At 49.1% G+C, this 19,913-nt stretch overlaps 1 protein-coding gene across 3 annotated transcripts in view; it reads left to right on the top strand.

Moving 5' to 3' along the window:
• The first annotated feature begins 3,162 nt into the window (after positions 1 to 3,162).
• The window catches only part of USP47 (ubiquitin specific peptidase 47), a 100,925-nt gene continuing 84,174 nt past the window's right edge, over positions 3,163 to 19,913 (top strand). For all 3 annotated transcript variants that reach the window (XM_060177158.1, XM_060177157.1, XM_060177156.1), the window contains exon 1: positions 3,163 to 3,409. In XM_060177158.1, coding sequence (XP_060033141.1) covers positions 3,371 to 3,409 — 39 coding nt within the window. In that variant the 5' untranslated portion in view covers positions 3,163 to 3,370. The remainder of the gene's footprint in view (positions 3,410 to 19,913) is intronic.

The following is a 19,913-nucleotide window of genomic DNA, read 5'->3' as shown; positions in this document are numbered from 1 at the left end:
TCATAAAACATTTTTCAACACAAAGGAACAAAAAGAAGTATGTTAAGTATAGCCAGTGACATTTTTTAATACCCTTCTTAGTTTGCAATCATTTTAGATTGCAAAAAGATTGCTCAGAACATCTCGTTCCAATAGTACTCCATGTTTCCCCAGGGTTATTGCATCTTTGTGAAAATCAAGAAACCGACATTGCAACATGACTAGTAAGCAGACTACACCTTGGACTGGGAATCCTCTTGACTAATTCACTAATGTTTTCTTTTTCTTCCAGGATGCTTGTCCCTGGCCTCTTCTGGTCTCCGTTGTTTTGATGGCTTGTTTTCTTAAACCTACTGTCTTGAGCAGTACCTGCCATGTAGCTTCAGTATGTCCTCTGGTATGGTTTTTTCTGATGCTTATGTTTTGACTACGGTTACTCTGGGCATATTTTAAAAGAAAAAAAAGAAAAAAGTTACAAGGTTACATAAGCAACAGGCTTCTGACATGCAACAGTTCTGGTATTTCTTCTCTCTCTCTCTCTCTCTCTCTCTTTCTCTTTTTACTATGGGTATCACCTAAAAAAAAAAAGGTCATTAACTTGACAAAAAAAAAAAAATTAAGCACCTAGCATGTGCCAGCCCCTGTTCTAGACACAGAATACTAAGGAGAATTAACTTAGGTTAAGTTGACATGAAAGACTCCTTCAGGGAGATATTATTTGAGAGACTCAAATGACAAGATTGAATTAAACAAGAGCAAAGATATGAAGAAAGAACATTTCCAAAACGGGGACTAACTCCTGCAAAGGATTTTTAGCAGTGGTGAGGTAAACTTGGATGTGTGTATTTATACCTTATTTTATATTATACATACAGTTAGAGCCTGTTACATATACAATGCCACCACCATGGGCCAGTGGCTTTCATTATGTTTAGAGAGAGAGGGAAGAGGTAGAAACAGACCAAGATAGAGACTACCATAGCATTCCACCATTCATTGTGCTCCCCCTTGGGGTTTTTGGATCTTAGACTTTGTGCATAAGACTTGCATTTTACTGGGTGGGTAAGATCTCTTCAGACCCCAAACTCTGAGGTATTTGAAAACAAACAAACAAACAACAACAAAAACTGAGTGACTGGATCATTAGTGTGAGAAGAATTGAAGATGAGATGAACAATGTGGACCCGATTGTTTTGAATTTTATAGGCCCTGACAAGAATGATAAACCTTTTCTTTTTGTTTTTTCCTTTTTAAATTTTTTATTATCTTTATTTATTTATTTATTGGCTAGAGACAGAAATCGAGGGGGAAGGGAGGGATATAGAGGGAGAGAGACAGAGAGACACCTGCAGCCCTGCTTCACCACTTGTGAAGCTTCCCCCTGCAGTTGGGGACCAGGGGCTCAAACCTGGGTCCTGGGAGTCAGGCGGTAGCCCAGCGGGTTAAGGGCACATGGCGCAAAGCACAAGGACCTGCGTAAGGATCCCTCGAGCCCCCGGCTCCCCACCTGCAGGGGAGTCACTTCCCAGGCGGTGAAGCAGGTCTGCAGGTGTCTGTCCTTCTCTGCCCCTCTGTCTCCCCGTCCTCTCTCCATTTCTCTCTGTCTTATGCAACAATAACAACAGTAATTAACAATAAGAAGGGCAACAAAAGTGGGAAAAGTGGCCTCCAGGAGCAGTGGATTCGTGGTGCAGGCACCGAGCCCCAGCAATAACCCTGGAGGGCAAATAAGCTTAAATACAATAAGAATAGTCAAGCTTTATGTATGATTTTGGGGAGAACTGCGGTTTCCTGTGGAAGGGATGAGGACACCGAACTCTGGTGGTGGAAAAGATGCCCAATTAATCATACTCCTGTCACCTCATAAATTTGCAAATCAATATTTAAACCACCAATTAAAAAAAAAAACCTGCCAGGACTGTGCTGAGCGTGGAGCAAGCACAGGGCTTCTGCTCGCAGAGGGCGATCCTGCGGCCAGGACATTCTGGGGAGGGGCGTCCAGGTAGCTGTGCATCTCTGTGTTTCTGCAGCCGTGCATTTCTGCAGCTGTGCTTTTGTGGATTTCTGCATCTCTGCACCTCTTCACCTCTGCACTTCATCTGTGGGTTCCCATGTCTGTGCAACAGTGCATCTCCGCACCTGTGCATTTCTGCATCTGTTTGCGCACCCGTGCATTTCATTTCTGCATCTGTTTGTGCACCCATGCACTTCTGCATGCTTGTGCACCCGTGCATTTCATCTCTGCATCTGCTTGTGCACCCGCCCATTTCATTTCTGCATCTGTTTGTGCACCCGCGCATTTCATTTCTGCATCTGTTTGTGCACCCGCGCATTTCATTTCTGCATCTGCTTGTGCACCCGTGTGTGTCTGCATCTGTTTGTGCACCCGTGCATTTCATTTCTGCATCTGCTTGTGCACCCGCGCATTTCATTTCTGCATCTGCACCCGCCCATTTCATTTCTGCATCTGTTTGTGCACCCGTGCATTTCATCTCTGCATCTGCTTGTGCACCCGTGTGTGTCTGCATCTGTTTGTGCACCCGCGCATTTCATTTCTGCATCTGCTTGTGCGCCCGCGCATTTCATTTCTGCATCTGTTTGTGCGCCCGCGCATTTCATTTCTGCATTTCTGCATCTGTTTGTGCACCCGTGCATTTCATCTCTGCATCTGCTTGTGCACCCGTGTGTGTCTGCATCTGCTTGTGCGCCCGCGCATTTCATTTCTGCATCTGTTTGTGCGCCCGCGCATTTCATTTCTGCATTTCTGCATCTGTTTGTGCACCCGCGCGTTTCATTTCTGCATCTGTTTGTGCACCCGCGCATTTCATTTCTGCATCTGCTTGCGCACCCGTGCGTGTCTGCATGTTTGCACCCGCGCATTTCATTTCTGCATCCGCCGCATTGCTCAGCCCTGACTTATGGTGGTGCGGGGGATTGAACCTGGGACTTTGGAGTCTCCGGCATGGCGGTCTGTTTGCAGAACCACGGTGCTACCTACCATCCGCCCTGCTTTTGACATATTTTTTCTTTCTTTCTTTTTTGCGCTCGCCTGCCCCCCCCCGCTCCCCCCCCCCCGCTCCCCCCCCCCCCGCCACCGCGGCCGCGCTTCCCACCCCAAGTCTCGCGAAGTCTCGCGAGAGCGGCCGCCGCCATCTTTCCATTGATCGCGGCGGCCAGGGGGGGAGGGGCCGGCAACGAAGGCGACGGCGACGGCGACGGCGGCGGGGCTGGCGGCTCGGTGTCTGCGCGCCGGCGGCGTCTCGGGCCCGGAGCGGGGCCTCCGCGGGGACGATGAGCGCGCCCGCCTCCCGCGGCTGAGGGAGGGAGCGAGCGGCCGCCACTCTCCTCCGGGCTCCCGGCGGGGCGGCGCGGCGCGGCCGGGGCCTGAGCGATGGTGCCCGGCGAGGAGAGCCAGTTGGTCCCGAAGGAGGTGAGGCGGCGGGCGGCGCAGGCCCGACTCGGGGCGGGGGGGGCCGCGGGGGTTACGGGGGCGGCGGGCCGGGCCGGGCGGCGTGGGGGGGCCCGAGGGGGGTGCGGGCGGCGGGGGGGCCATGGGGGGTTACGGGGGGACTCCGAGGGCGGCGGGGGGGCCCCCGAGGGGGGTGCGAGGGGCCGGGCCGGGCGGCGGGGGGCCCCGAGGGGGGTTACGGGGGGACGCCGAGGGCGGCGGTGGGGGGCCCCGAGGGGGGTTACGGGGGGACTCCGAGGGCGGCGGCGGCGGTGGGGGGCCCCGAGGGGGGGGGCGCGGCCAGCAGTTGGGAGACGTCGCGGGATTGCGGGGGGGGGGGGGGGTCCCCGGGGGGGCTGCGAGGGACGGCTGCGGGGGGACTTTGGGGACTTTTCTGGGAAACGTGGTCGGCCAGAGGGAGACGAACTTGCAAGCCTAACACGGGATTCAAATCAAGACTAAAAGGAATGTGGCGGGGTCTGTGGTCTGCGCGGGGCACAGCCAGGGGCCTGCCGGGGGCCGGGGGCTGCTGCACTTTGTGCTTTTTCTTTCCTTGGCTTTTTTTTTTTTTTTTTTTCCCCCTTTTTCCCCTTTTTCTTTTATGAAACTTTTCCGGGTAGTTCAGGACTGGCCCTGGGGGCCTGGCTGAGTGCGCCGTAGGTGACAGTGCCCGAGGACCCGGGTTCGAGTCCCCCTGTCCCCACCTGCGGGCTGGGGGGTGTGTGTGTGGGGGGGAGCTTTGCAAACGGTGAAGCAGGGCTGCAGGTGTCTCTGTGTCTCTGAGCCTCGCCACCTCCCCTCTAGATTTCTGAGTGTCTCTGTCCCGTAGACAAATAAAGATAATTAAACGGTTCAGGGCAAGGGGGAGCCTCCCCCCCCCCCCCATGCCTGAGCCTCGGAAGTCCCAGGTTCAAACCCCCGCACCACCATAAGCCAGAGCTTGAACAAGTGCTCTGGTTAAAAAATAAGTCAGTAAATTTAAATATTTTATTTATTTAGTCCCTTTTTTTTCTCGCCCATGGTTTTTGTTGTTGTTGTCTTTATTTTTGTCGGAGTTATCGATGTCGTTCGTTGTTGGACAGGACAGAGAGAAATGGAGAGAGGAGGGGAAGACAGAGAGGGGGAGAGAAAGACAGACACCTGCAGACCTGCTTCACCGCCTGGGAAGCGACTCCCCTGCAGGTGGGGAGCCGGGGGCTCGAACCGGGATCCTTACGCCGGTCCTTGTGCTTTGCGCCACGTGCGCTTAACCCGCTGCGCCACCGCCGGACTCCCCCCCCCCATTTATTAATTTTTTTTTTAAGAAAAGTAGCCACCAGATAATTGTGTCCTCGAAAAGGGAAGAAATAGGAAGACAGCAGCCCGCAAACCTTGCCTCCTTGGCTTCTCTGGAGGACCAAGGCTGCTTTTCTCCTTCCTTCCTTCCTTCCTTCCTTCCTTCCTTCCTTCCTTCCTTCCTTCCTTCCATCTTCTTCTCCTCCTTCTCCTCCTCCTTCTTTAAATGTAATCTCAAGCCTGGCCAGTGAAAAAACTTTTTTTAAAAAAAATATATTAATAGTCTCTCCGTTGGCTTTCTGAATATCTTCTGCGTCTCCAGACGTGTATTTTTAACTGGTTGACCATCAGGCTGCTGCTTTGGTTTCTTTCTTTCTTTCTTTTTTTTTTTTTTTTAATATGTGATTTTTTTTTAAATTTCTCCTATAATCTGAGAGGCAAGTGTAGGGTTGAAATTAGCCATGTGAAATTGATTTGTGAGTGAGATTCATGACAGTTTTTGCCGTCTTTTGAAAAATTATTTTTATTTATTTATTGGACAGAGAACAGGCAGAAATCTGAGAGGGATGGGGAAGATCGAGAGGGAGAGAGAGAAACACGCGAAGCTTTCCCCCTGCAGGTGGGGGCCGGCGGCTTGAACCTGGGTCCTTGGGGCCTGTGACATGTGCGCTCAGCCAGGTGCCACCACCCTGCCCCATTTTTTTTTTTTTTGCTTATTAAAGTTACTTTGTAGCAATTTGTTGCTCCTTCAGCGACAGTGCAGAAGAGATAATGGACTACAGTATCTATCTGTGAGTGTATACATATATATATATATGGATATACATATATATATTATTGTTTTTTTCCCTAACCATACCGGTTGATAGTTGTTTTGCATACACATTTTTTCTGTTTTGTTTTTGTCGGGAGTTCTGAAGAACTGGGACATGAGTCCTGTCTTCCCTGGGCTCTGGTTAGGGGCCAAGAACCAGGATTAGAAACAGGCATTTTATTTTACAGCAGATGTTACTGAGTTTTTGTTCTTACAGAAAAGTCAAATTAGTCCTTATTAATTTGGTCGTCAGAGAACATATAGAGGTAGAACTTTGCCTTAAGAAAGTCCAACATGTATTTATTTCCCTGGCAATTTGATTTACAGAAAAGATGATCGAGTGTGGGAGGTGGTGCAGTGGACAAAGTACCGGACTCTCTCGCTTGAGGTGTTGAGTCCCGGGCAGCACATGTTCCAGAGTGATGTCTGTCTCTCTCTTACCTTTCTTATTCTTCTTCTTATTTTAAAACCAGAGCACAGCTCAGCTCTGGCTCTTGGTGGGGGATTGAACCTGGAACTCTGGAGCCTCAGGCATGAGAGTCTCTTTGCATAACCGTTTTGCTATCTACTCCCCACCCATCTCTCATCTTTCTCATCAGTCAGTAAATAAAGTCTTAAGAAAAAAAAAAAAGCCCTCAGTGTTTGTATGTGCACAGAATATTGTACATACAGGGAAGTGTCATGTGAAAGACTAGTGTGATGTTGCTTTTCCTTTTGAATTTTCACTTAATTTTTTCCCCTTTTGGATCTTAAAGATTAAATGCCTCTATTACTTTTTAAAGTTTACTTACTTATTTTGGATAGAGAGAGAAAAATTGAAAGGGAAGGGGAGCTCGAGAAGAAGAAGGAGACGCCCACAGCACTGCTTCACCACTTGTGAAGTTCCCTCCCCTGTGCGTGGGGACGGGGGGGTTTGAACCAGGAAGCTTGAACTAGGGCCCCTGGGCCTTTGAACAAGTGCACTCAGCCAGGTGCACCACCGCCAGCCACTGCCTGTACTTGTGTTTTAATGCTACCCCGTGACTGAGTCTCCAAGTCCCTCCCAACTTTGTATCGTCTAATTTCCTGTACCATGTGTCTTTACTTTTGTATTCGTTGTTTGTTTGTTTGTTTCTTTTTTTTTTTTTTTGCTTATTTACCCCTGACTCTTTCCTGATTCCTAGATGCATGCAAAAGACTTGCTGATCTTTACTGACAAAGTCTTTACTTTAAAAAAAAAGTCATTGTGATTTTTATTAATTATTTAATACTGCTTTACAACAGGGCTACAATTCCACACTGTTCCCACCCCCACAGCTCTGTGTCCCCATTCCTCCACTGGAAACTGCAGTGGTTCTCCCAAGGTTACAGATATGGGCTGACTATGATTTCTGTAACTGTCTGTGTGTGTATATATGTATATATATTTGTTTTTTTCCCTGTGGTCTTTCCATTTCTTCCTTTCTGTGTCACACCTGCACCTGTTACTTCTTCTGAATTACTACCACTTTTTCCTCCTCTCTCTGGGTCCTAATGGTATTGGGTTTCAGCCCCCTTGTTACTGTCTCCTAACACTTCTCCCTCTCTGGGAGTATGGACCAGAGTTCTTTTTGGGGTGCAGAAGGGTGGGAGTTCTGGCTTCCGTGATTGCTCCTAGCTGGCAAGTCCTCGCTTCTTTAGGTGATTGACTTATTTTTGGATGACAGTAGTTCTGTTGAGTTTACTTGCTCTCTTATTCTGTTGTATTCGCTGCTTTGCAAAAGCTGCTTCATCTTGGCCAGGGGTGTGACTCAGTGAGTAGAGTGTAGGACTTTCAAAATTCTTGCCTTTTCTTTATTTTTACTGGAGTTTTCCATTCTGGAGCTAGTGAGGCCAGAATCCACTTGAGTGTATGTGACGCAGAAGCTTAAGCCAGGAGCCTCAGGCATGCAAGTCGCACACCCCAGCAGTCGCGCGCTCTCCTTGGTGTGAATGCTGCACCTTTCTGGTCTCCTCTTCCTGTGTGTCTTGCCTGCCTACTTAGTCCCTGCCTTTCTCTCTTTTCTCTGTTCTTAATTGTCACTTTCTTCTCGTCTTTGCCAACTTTTGACTGACCTAAAGTAGAAGTGAACCGTTAGACCAAAAGCTGAGAGGAGAGTATTGTGATCATCTAAATTTTTTAGTTGATTTTTTAAATATTTTTTTTATTATTTTATTTTATTTTTATTTATTCCCTTTTGTTGCCCTTGTTGTTTTATTGTTGTAGTTATTATTTTTGTCGTTGTTGTTGGATAGGACAGAGAGAAATGGAGAGAGGAGGGGAAGACAGAGAGAGGGAGAGAAAGATAGACACCTTCAGACCTGCTTCACCGCCTGTGAAGCGACCCCCCTGCAGGTGGGGAGCCGGGGGCTCGAACCGGGATCCTCATGCGGGTCCTTGTGCTTAGCGCCACCTGCGCTTAACCCGCTGCGCTACAGCCCGACTCCCTTTAGTTGATTTTTTAAAAAAATCTTTTAATTTATTTATTGGATAGAAATAGCTAGAAGTCGAGAGGGGAGGGAGTGGTAGAAAAGTAAGAGAGACAGAGAGAGAGCTGCCACACTGCTTCACCACTCGCAAAGCACATGGGGACCAGGGACTTGAACCTGGGTCCTTGAGGGGGGTGACATTTGCACTCAACCAATTCATTGTGCCACCATCCAGTCTCCGGTATGTAACTCTCTTAACTTCATTTACTATGTGAGGACTAACTGCAAAATCAAGTGTCTTGTTGTAATATGTTAACAGTCTAGAAGGCTTTTGAGGAGATTCATTAGATAGACACAGCCAGAAACGGAGCGGAGAGAGGGAAATAGAGAGGGGGATAGAGAGACAGAGAGACACCCGCAGCCCTGCTTCAGCACTCGTGAAGCTTTCCCCCTGCAGGTGGGGGCCAGGGGTTCAAGCCCGGGCCCTGTGCACTGTGCCCTGCGCTCAGCCAGGCGCGCCACCGCCAGGCCCCCCTCGCGGACATTTTTACAGAGCCTCTCCGGCCCTTGGGAGGTGCAGGTTGAGGGTGTGCAGCTGTGGGGTGAGCGCTGGGCCCTGAAGTTCAAGGACGGATGCGCCTTAGAGCCTGGTGAGGATGGCGGCTCAGTGGGACAAGGGTTGACGCACTGTGGTCTGGGGGCCGGATCCAACCCGTGGCCCGTTGTTGCTGTCCTTCCTAGTGAGGATTTCTTGCCCCCACATTTTTTAAGTGTTGCAAAAGGGCAAAAGAATACTACTTTGTGACTCAGAAAGGTGAAGTTCACATTTTAATATTCTTACTCACTTACATGTCGTTTATTCATATTCCCTGGGACACAGCCATGCCCATCCCATCCCCGCTGTCGATGTCGATGACAAGGCTGTAGAACAGGTGACTGGAGGGGAGGGAGGGCGAGTGTGAGCTGCCTCAGGTGACTGTGCGGCCCGGTGCTGAGTCTCCCTCCCAGCTGGCCTCTGATCTCAGGAGACGAGTCCTAAATGCAGCCAGACGGGTCTCTCCAGCTTGCTCTCGGTTCTGCTGCTGCCGTCGGCCGGCTTTCCCTACTTCTGTTCACCTGCTCAGAGCCCCTGTCACCCCTTTCTAAATATTTCTGACCATTTTACTTTCTCTGTGGGAGACAGATAGATGGCTCCACCGATTCACCAGTCTGCCACTTGCGAAGGACCGTGTGTCACACTCAGGGCTCCCAGACATGCAGACCGAGAGTTCCACTGCTGAGCCAGACCCCGTGCTGCACATTTTCACTGGGATTTAAAAAAAAAAAATTAATATTATTTATTTCCCTTTTTGTTGCCTTTGTTTTTGTTGTTGTTGTTGTAGTTATTATTGTTGTTATTGATGTCGTTGTTGGACAGGACAGAGAGAAATGGAGAGAGGAGGGAAGACAGAGAGAGAGGGGGAGAGAAAGACAGACACCTGCAGACCTGCTTCACCGCCTGTGAAGCGACTCCCCTGCAGATGGGGAGCCGGGGGCTCGAACCGGGATCCTCACAACGGTCCTTGTGCTTCGCACCACGTGCCTTAACCTGTTGCGCTACCGCCCGACCCCCTTTACGCTGTTTTTTTTTGTTTGTTTTTTTTCATAGCAGACTTTAGGAGCCAGAGAGAGCTTCTTCCCTGGCCAAGCATTTGCCTTGCTATACATGCGGTTCAGGTTCGAGCCCCTGGCACCACCGGGAAACACGAGTGCCGCGATGCCGCTCTGTGTCTGTCTGAAAGAAAAGGCAGCTGGAGTGTGGAAACCGACCTGGCGCACACACAGAGCCTCCTTAGGGGCTGTACACAGTGCTGCGTGAGCCTCTGTTGTGGCGGTACCCTGCCGTCCGTATTTCCTTTCCTGTTTTGATGAATCATCTGGCCGTCTTCATGCCTGCCTGCCTGTCTGTCTGTCTGTCTGTCTCCCTTCGCCCTCGCTGTGTGTGAGTATTAGAGGGTGAACACAGCGTCTGCTCAGTAACATGCCGTGGCTTCCAGGTGGCGAGGGAAGTCAGCTCGCTGACTGAGCATCCTTGGCTGGGATGCCCCCAGCACCCCGGGCAAGCTCCGGTGCGGGTTATGCTGAACATCTGGCTAAGTCTCTGTGGCGTCTCTGTGTCTGAGAGGAGGTACAGTTAGGCTGCTGGGCCAGCATGGGGCTTTTTCTGGTGGCCTCAGGAGAACAGGTCACGACTACCTCACAGGGTGGCTCCTTCTCTCTTTTTCTTTGTTGAGGATGGGGAGACGAGTAGAAGGCTGCTCCTGACGCTCTGGTCTGAGCATCCTTAGCGTTCTTTTAAATCTGCTAACACTTGTTTTTTTTAAATAAATTTTTAATATTATTTATTCATTCCCTTTTGTTGCCCTTGTTGTTTTATTGTTGTAGTTATTGTTGTTGTTATTGATGTCGTTGTTGTTGGACAGGACAGAGAGAAATGGAGAGAGGAGGGGAAGACAGAGGGGGAGAGAAAGACAGACACCTGCAGACCTGCTTCACCACTCGTGAAGCGACCCCCCTACAGGTGGGGAGCCGGGGGCTCGAACCCGGATCCTTATGCCGGCCCTTGTGCTTCGCGCCACCTGCGCTTAACCCGCTGCAGTACTGCCCCACTTCCACTTGTTTCATTTTTATCATGTTTCCTTATAGGAGTCTGTGATATTTATATTTATTGAATTCTCATTGTGTATATTACTATACTCTGCTATATATGGGAACGTGTTAGAGAAATAGAAAAAAATTCTCAATTATCTCATAGTATGATTAAAAATAAGGTACATATTAATGCTTTTATTTTAAAATATTTTGATTATTGCATAGAGACATTAATTGAGAGGGGAGGGGGATAGAGAGGACAGAGACAGACACCCGCAGCCCTGCGTCACCACTCGTGAAGCTTTCCTCCTCCAGGTGGGGACCAGGGGCTTGAACCTGTGTCCTTAGGGCTCACTGTGATGTGTGCGCTTAACCAGGTGCGCCACCGCCTGGCCTCTCACATTAATACTGCTTGTAAAATGATACTTTGATTACAATATTTGAAGGGATAGTCGAGGAGAATATAATTAGAGAAGGTGGAAAAAGAAAAAAAGAATCTTTACAAATCTAATTGAGGGTTTGTGTTTGCGTGTGTGCTTCTATTGCATGGGATGTACACTGTTTCCATCTTGACTGTGTGATGATAGCAGTATTGGTTGCACATTTATTGTGTATTAGATACTGTTGTATTTGTTTTGCTTTTTTTTTTTTTTTAACCAGAGCACTACTCAGCTCTGGCTTATGGTGGTGCAGGGGATTGAACCAGGGACTTTGGAGCCTCAGGCATGAGAGTCTGTTTGCATAACCATTATGCTATCTACCCCTCTGCCCTATGTGCTTTGTGATCTCACCACTAACTGTATCAGGGCCACTGGTAGTCAGTTTCCAAAACATGAAAGCAACTTATTTTGTATTACTATAGTCTGGTTTTTTATAAAACCCCTAAGTATCTATTATGGAGCATGTCAAATACTCTATCTGATTTCTCTTAGTAACCTTGCTTTCTTAAATTTTTTTCTTTTTATTTATTTGTTTTCCCTTTGTTGCCCTTTTTTTTTATTGTTGTAGTTGTTGTTATTGATGTCATCATTGTTGGTTAGGACAGAGAGAAATGGAGAGAGGAGGGGAAGACAGAGAGGGGGAGAGACAGACAGACACCTGCAGACCTGCTTCACCGCCTGTGAGGCGACTCCCCTGCAGGTGGGGAGCCGGGGGCTCGAACCGGGATCCTTACACCGGTCCTTGTGCTTTGCGCTACATGCGCTTAACCCGCTGCGCCACCACCCAGCCCCCAGTAACATTGCTTGAACTTGGTGCAAAGGTCACTCTGGTTGGGTGGCGCTTTAAGAGAATCAGCCTTCCCTCCGCAAGTTTGGGCCTTTGCTGCAGCGTTCCCAGTAAGAGTCAAGTATATTAAATAACATTCACCAGTGGTATGTAGATGTTGGGGTGCTTCGTGTATCACTGAAAACTCTCATTGAAAAAGTGGGAAGCTAAGGAGAGAGGTGTGTGGTTCCAGTTTTGTGTAGGAAAGCTGGATCGGTTGCCTTTCTGTGCACTGACCTGGTCAAAGAAACAGGCTAGGAGGTAAGGAGCTGAAACCCACCTCCCGCTGCACACGGGGGCGTCCACATCGTGTCTCTCCCTCTTCCCCATCATCTGTTCCTCTCTAAAAAGTGGTCCCGAAGCAGTGAAGCCTGAAAGAAGAGAGCGTGAGGAAGATGGAGAAGTAGGGAGAGGGAAGAGGGGGAGAAAAGGGCGGGATCCTTCAGAACGGCTCGCTGACTTTCTTTCCGCATTGGGACATCGGGCCTGCCATGGGACATCGCCTCAAAGACGAGTGCCCGCCTCTCATTTCTGAGATGGCCGGCTGCGGAGTGCTCCGTGGCCATCGCCGATGTTTTGATTTCCCACTCTGCCACACAGGAGTAGGACCCATTGTGTGGCTTGGACGCCGGTCCCCACTCGTGTACTCTGCGTGGCATCTCTCAGATTTCTGCGCCTGCATCGGCATCGCTGCTTTAGCACCTTCAAACTCAGTATCAGTGCCGTCAGGATCCTTTGTTCCCTCACCTTCCCAACACAATTCTGGTTTTGGTAGGAGGAGTTGGCGAGGGTAGGGACAGACAAGTGGAGAGGGAGAGAGACACCTGCGGCATCGCTTCACCGCCGATGAATGGGGACTGGCGGCTTGAACCTGGGTCCCTGGCGGACTGTAGTGTGTGTGCTCAATCAGGTAAGCCATCACCTGGCCCCGCAACCTCATTCTTGATGTTCTCTTTTGGTTAGTACCGTTGCCATCTATTGTCGTGCTTTCAGATATATATACTTTGACTTTTTTTTTTCCTTCATGAGCAAAAGTAAGCACTGATCACTACTCAGCCCTGCATACGATGATGCCTGGGGTTGAACCCGGGCCTCTGAGGCTTCAAGCACACTGTCCGTTTAGTGTGTGCTCTCCCAGCCCTCGTTCGTTTCCCCTTTGAACATATTTTGACTCTTCCCTTTTCCTCATGTTTATCACTTGGAAGATACTTATTTTTTTTTTTTTTTAGAAATATTTATTTACTTTTCTGCGAAGAATGAGAGCAGGGAATTGCCTAGCTTTGTCACTTGGAAGATACTTAAATTTTTTTTTAGAAATATTTACTCACTTTTCTGAGAAGAGCGAGAGCAGGGCATTGCCTAGCTTTTGCGTGCGGCGGTACAGGGGAGGTTTCTGCGTTTCAGACATTCACGTTCTCTGTGCTTTCAGTGAAGAACTATTTTCCTTTGCGGGAGAGTATTCTCTCTTCCCCTTTTTGTGATTAATAGTCGGTTACAAGGTTGTAAGATCACAGCTTACCACCACATCCACCAGAGTCGTGTCCCCACCCTGCCACCTCCAAGAGATCGCCGCCAGAGTTCTCACAAGCCTTGGGAATAGTTTGCTTGCTTCAGTTTTTGTTTTTGTTTTGCAAGTTCATTGGATGAGTTTTCTAGATCCCACATATGAGTGAAACCATCTGGTAGTTGTCTTCCTCTCTTAGTTGGCTAAGCATAATCTCCAGTTTTGTTCATTTTGTCCTAAAGGACGCGAGAACATCTTTTTTGGGTGGCAGAGTAGTATTCCCCGGAATGCGAATGAATGTCGAGCCTTCTCTGGCCGGTCACCTGCTGGTGAGCATTTAGCCTGATTCCACTCTCTGGCTGTTGCAGCTGATGCAGCTGTGAACACAGGGCTGCATGTGTCCCTCTGAATTAGTGTTTGAGAGTCCACCGGGTAAGTTGCTGGATCATGAGAGAGTTCCGTTTTTAATTGTTGACCCTCGGCACAGTCTTCCAGAAGGGCTGTACCAGTTTGTGAGCCTGTCAGCAGGGAAGCGGAGTTCCTTTTCTGCACAGCCTCAGCGATACCTGTCTTTTCCCGCTTTGCTCAGGTGTGAGATGGGATCCCAGTGTAGTTTTAACTTGGATTTCTCTAGTGGTCGTGGAGTGGAGTGGGACACCTCCTTCAGATGGCTATGGACCATGCATGTCTCTTCTTTAGAAATTGTCTTAGTTCTTTGGCCCACTTTTTTTTTTTTTTTTTTTTTTGCCTCCAGGGTTCTTGCTGGGACTAATCTATTGCTCCTGGAGGCTATTTTTCCCCCATTTTGTTGCCCTTATTGTTGTCATTATTGTTATTGTTGCCATTGATGTTGTTGGATAGGACAGAGAAATCGAGAGAGGAGAAGACAGGGAGAGACACCTGCAGACATGCTACACTGTTTGTGAGGTGACCCCCCCCCCCCCCCGCCGCGAGCGCGCAGGTGGGGAGCCGGGGGCTTGAACTGGGATCCTTGCTCTGGTCCTTGTGCTTCACGCCATGTGTGCTTAACCCACCCCTGAGTGGGGGATGTTTCAAAGTGGTGAAGCAGTGCTGCAGTTGTCTCTCTATCTACCCCTCCCCTCTCAGTTTCTCTATCTTATCAAATAAAAGAGAGAAAGAGTGACCACCAAGATTGGTAGATTTTGAGCCCTAGCAGTAATCCTGGTTACAAAAAAAAAAGAGGAAAAAACGAAGCCCACCCAGGGCCACACCATGGTGACCCTCCTGGTCTCCGCCCGGTGTACATTTGCTGTGCCCACGAGCCCGGGCTGAAACCCCTGGTCCCCACCTGCACTGGGGAATCTCCACGAGTGGTGAGACAGTCCTGCAGGTATCTCTCCCCCCTCAATTTTTCTCTGTCTCATCCAAAATAAACACATGAATAACATTTTTAGAAAGAAATAAAATGTGAAAAATTGTATTTGAGATGTTAAACACTAAATTCCGACTAACTTTTCAACATCTCAGTATTTTTTTTAACATGTTGGATTTGGCAGTTTTATTATTATTATTATTATTTTATTTAAGAAAGGATTAATGAACAAAACCATAAGGTAGGAGGGGTATAACTCCACACAGTTCCCACCACCCAATCTCCATTTCCCACCCCCTCCCCTGATAGCTTTCCCATTCTCTATCCCTCTGGGAGCATGGACCCAGGGTCATTGTGGGTTGCAGAAGGTGGAAGGTCTGGCTTCTGTCATTGCCTCCCTGCTGAACATGGGCATTGACTGGTCGGTCCATACTCCCAGTCTGCCTCTCTCTTTCCCTAGTAGGGTGGGTCTCTGGGGAAGCTGAGCTCCAGGACACATTGGTGGGGTCTTCAGTCCAGGGAAGCCTGGCCGGCATCCTGGTGGCATCTGGAACCTGGTGATTGAAAAGAGAGTTAACATACGAAGGATTTGGCAGTTTTTTTTAAAGCAAGTAAGTTATCGTTTTAATGGAGAACTGGGATACATAACAAAGTACAGAATATTAAAACAAACAAATTTTGAGTCAAAGTATCTGAGAAAAATTGGTTTAGCTTATATAGATATTTTGATAAAGCAGTAGATTAACAGATTACTTGTTTATAAGACTCAGTTTGAGATCATAAGGATAGGTTATAAGGGAAATTAATGTTTCTGATAATTCTGTCACTTTGGAGTGAAATCAGTGGGTATGGATGTGATGGTTTCTGGCAGTTATATCACCGATTACAGTGCAGATGTAGTGATGACTGCGACAAGGTGTGCAGAATCGAGTCTCAGCGCACTATGAGGAGAGTTGAGGACTGTTGGACAACAAAACTGAAAGAAAGGAGCGCGTGGGCCCTGGGGAGGCGGCTCGGTGCCTAGTCTGCGGGACTTGCCGGGGAGACAGCTGGCACCAAGGATGCCAGCGTGAGGCTCTCACCTCAGATAAAACCGGTGAATAAATACATTTGGACTTGACTCTTTTTGCATATGGTGAATCAAATGGTTTGATTTTAGCTAAGTCGTGAATCTTTTTTCTTTTTGAACCTTATTTTTTGCAACCAGAGCTGTTGAGACTCACTGCCTCCGCCACTCTGGGTGGCCATCCTCCCCTCCCCTTTTTTCCCTGTTCTCTTTCCTGATAGAAATAGAAAGGGAGGGAGTGCAGAGAGAAAGCAAGGAGAGAAAGGGAGATAGCAGCACTGCCTCACCACTCCTAGAGCTTTTCTCCCTGCGGGTGTGGATGGGGTTCCGAACCGTGTTCCTCGCACGGGGTCACATCTGGGTGTACCATCACTCAGCCCCCAAACCGTAAATCTTCTTTGTGGCTGATGTGCAGTTTGCTAGTAAAATAAGTCCACTGTAGCTTCACAGCAGATTCTGTTTCAACAGCTATTTAACCTGCTTTTACTGCATCATTAAAATGTACTTTAATTACTTGTGGTGTCGCTCTCCCTAGTTCCTTATGTGAATAGGACGTATTCAGGGGGAGGAAGAGGAAACAAAGGGGGGAGCATTGCCCGGGCATACGTGATGCTGGACATCACACTAGATCAAGGCTTTATCCAGTGCACCACCTTCCGGGCCAGCAGACTCGCTCTTTAAATGGTCTTATGTCATCGCTGTACTTTTTAATTGCTTGATTTCCTGTTTAGAGTCCTGTGAGAATATTCTCCCATGAAAGTTATTGTTCATGCTTCTAAGTCAGAAGTATGGTCACGGAATACACACAGGCTCCTTTGGTTTTGTGATACAGGGACAGAACGCTTGAGGCCTGGAAGCAAGTCAGCTGCTGCCACCGGCTGAGTCACTGCCCGTCAGCAACAGTCTGCTCACGGAGAGCGACTTAGCGTGCCTGCAGTAGAGGTGACAGGAGGTGAAGAGGGCATGTTGTTTCCTCTCTTCAGAACGATCCGTGTCAGATCCCTACAGCTGACAAGAGTACCTAGGGTGTACCAGTAGTAAGCGCCATTAAAACGGCCAAAGTGGGGCTCTAAGAGGAGAGAGTGCCATTAGCTCTGTAAAGCCGCCAGTCTGCCTTCAGACGTGGCCTTCGGCAAGTCCTTCAGGTATAAACTTTTCATTTATTCGTATAACAAGGAGCTTGATTGTACGTCCAAAGGTTCGTCCAGCTTTAAATCCACATTTATGCCACATGTGATGGACTACTTGATTGACTGGTTCACAGCTGTCAAACTATGTTGATCATAGTGACACAGGTTATGAATTAGTATTCTCTGAATTCTGCTTTCTAGAGTCATCGCTCCCGAGTGAGTGACTTGCTATAATCTGGTAGCAGCTGAGAAATGAGCTGTGGGCAGAGAGATGGTAGGTAGGCAGGGCGCACCTGTTGCGGTACGTGGGCCTCCTTCAAACCCCCAGCCCGGCCTGCAGGGGAGAAGCTTCACAGTCACTGCTGAGGTCTCAGTGTCGCTGGCGCTCTCTCTCGCCTTTAATTAAACAAACATACAAACAGACAGAAAGAAGGGGAAAGGCTGAGGCCCAGCAGTAACCTCGGCGGCAAGGGAAAAAAAGGTTCTGTAGGAGCCAAGGAGTTTTCTCTATTAGACTGCCGTGAGCTTCAGGACGCCGCTGTCTGTGCATCTCAGACGATGCGATGTGTCCGTCAGGTAGACCAGATGCGCCGGCGCTAAAGGCAGGCAGCAGGAGAGTGCGCAGACACCGGTCCCGTCACACACCGAGCGCCGGTACCTCAGCATGCATTTTGTTTATTTATTTTGGATAGGGACAAATTAGGGTGCGAGGAGGTAGAGAGGGAGAAACTCCTGCAGCTCCAGCTCCTCCTGCAGGTAGGGGCTGGGGGCTCGAACTCAAATCCTTGAGTATTGTGGCAGTGCCCTCTACCGGGTATGCCACCACCTTGCCCATGCATCCCTCCTTCAATTCTGGCTGTATGACCATGAGTGAGACTGCCAGATCAGTAAACAGTTTTAATCCTCATAGCAGGTCTTGCTCTTAAAAAAATATTTATTTATTTATTTATTTATTCCCTCTCGTTGTCCTTGTTGTCATTATTTTTATTGATGTTGTCGTTGTTGGATAGGACAGAGAAATGGAGAGAGGAGGGGGAGACAGAGAGGGGGAGAAAGACAGACACCTGCAGACCTGCTTCACCGCCTGTGAAGCGACTCCCCTGCAGGTGGGGAGCCGGGGGCTCGAACCGGGATCCTTATGCCGGTCCTTGCATTTTGCGACACCTGTGCTTAACCCGTTGTGCTACCGCCCGACTCCCAACTATTCTTTTATTAAAGAAACTTTATTTTTTAAATTTTTTCCCCTTTTGTTGCCCTTGTTGTTATTGCTGTCATTGTTGGATAGGACAGAGAGAAATTGAGAGAGGAGGGGAAGACGGGGAAAGACAGACACCTGCAGACCTGCTTCCCAAAGGGGGGGGGAGCCGGGGGCTCAAACCGGGATCCTTATGGTGGTCCTTGCGCTTTGCACCACCTGTGCTTAACCCGCTGCGCTACTCCCTGCCCGACTCCCTGGGTCTTACGTTTTTTTAAGAAATCTTGAAATGGTCTAAGACTCCTCCTCCTCTTTAACATATGTATTTAATTCAGTTAGCACAGAGAAATTGATATGAGGGAGGGAGCCAGGAAGACACCTGCTCCTCAGCCTCCCCACAGCCACGACGGGAGGACTGAGGCCTCAGCCCAGGCCCTTGCACGTGGTGATTGTGCCCGGAGCCTGCGGTGCCAGGGCCCGGCCCTCCCTGCCCTCCCTGCCCTCCCTCTTTCTCTTTCACCTGTCTGCTGTACTTAGTACAGACTCCAATTCTGTCATCTTTAGACGCCGAAGACATTGCCTTCGACCTTGCCTACAGACGTAACAGCTCCTCCGCCTTGTCACGTTGGAGCAGTGCATCCCAGGCTGGGTGACACTCCTCTGCATGCAGATGCCACGTCGTGTTGATGATCCCACCCATCAGTGGGCAGCCGGCTTGTTCCCCCTGTGGCTGTTGTCAGTCGTGCTGCTGACACTTGTGCTGTTGCCACTGGCGGGGCTCTGTACAGATCGTGGCCCTTAGAGCACTCATCGCCCCGCTCCTTTAGGGGGTCCTGGGGGGTGGCTGCTTGTTCTGCTGTTACCCTAACGGGTGTGAAGTGGCGTTTCATGGAGCTTTTGCCCTGAGCCTCTCCAGTGCTTGGTGATCTGAAGCATCTTTTCACATAGTTGGCAGCCATCTGCATCCCTGCTCCGGAGCTGACTCACGCCCTCGGCCCCCTTCTTCTTTCATCGGCCTGTTCGGGGGGCCTGGGGTTGTCGGGACTCACTGGACGTAGATTCTGGCTGTCGCTCGGGGGCCATGGGACTTGCACTCCGTCCCGTGGTCGCCGTCTCTGTTGACAGTGCCCTTTGACACAGAGCTTTTCAGTTTGAACCGGTTCACTTCATGTTCTTTTTTACTGTTGTCCTCTGCTTTCACTGCCACGTCCAAGAAATGATTGCCAAAGTCTGAGCTTTTCTGCCTGTGTTTTCTTGTAAGTTTCAGTTTTGGCTCTTAACGTTTAGGTGATTGTTCCATTTCTTTAGATTGTTTTTGTGGTTGTTGTTCATTTCTTTTTAACTCTCCATTGTTACTTGCATCTCCTTCTTTCCATCTACCTACCTGTTAGAAAAACAAGAGCTTCTGAGGGCTTTCGTTGTGTGTGACAGCGGCTACCACACAGCCGGGCCCGGCACCGACAGCCAGGACAGCGGCCAGCTGATGGGCCCACAGACCTCGCTCAGGTCCGGCTGCAGGTGCTTCTGAGGGCTACACCTGGGATCTTGAGACCTCAGACAGGAAAATGTTCTGCAGGAGCCTTATCTCATCTCCTCAGCCCTGCTTACTTCTTTGTTAAATATCAAATAAATTAATCACTACTTTTAAGACCAAAGTTTAAACATCAAGTACAAGTTTCTCTGCCAGTGGGAGAGCCTGCTGTTTGTATAGAGAAGCTGGAGGCGAGAATATGCCTCAAGACTCAGGAGAGGGAATGGGGAAGTGCCTTGTTGTTTTCCGTTTTTTGCTCCTGGAGCTTGTTGCTGGGGCTTTGGGCCAGCATGGCCAGCATGGCCAGCACTCCG

This window comes from Erinaceus europaeus, chromosome 17 (assembly GCF_950295315.1).
Source record: "Erinaceus europaeus chromosome 17, mEriEur2.1, whole genome shotgun sequence".
Lineage (NCBI taxonomy): Eukaryota > Metazoa > Chordata > Mammalia > Eulipotyphla > Erinaceidae > Erinaceus > Erinaceus europaeus.
This window is presented reverse-complemented; position numbering and strand designations above follow the sequence as displayed.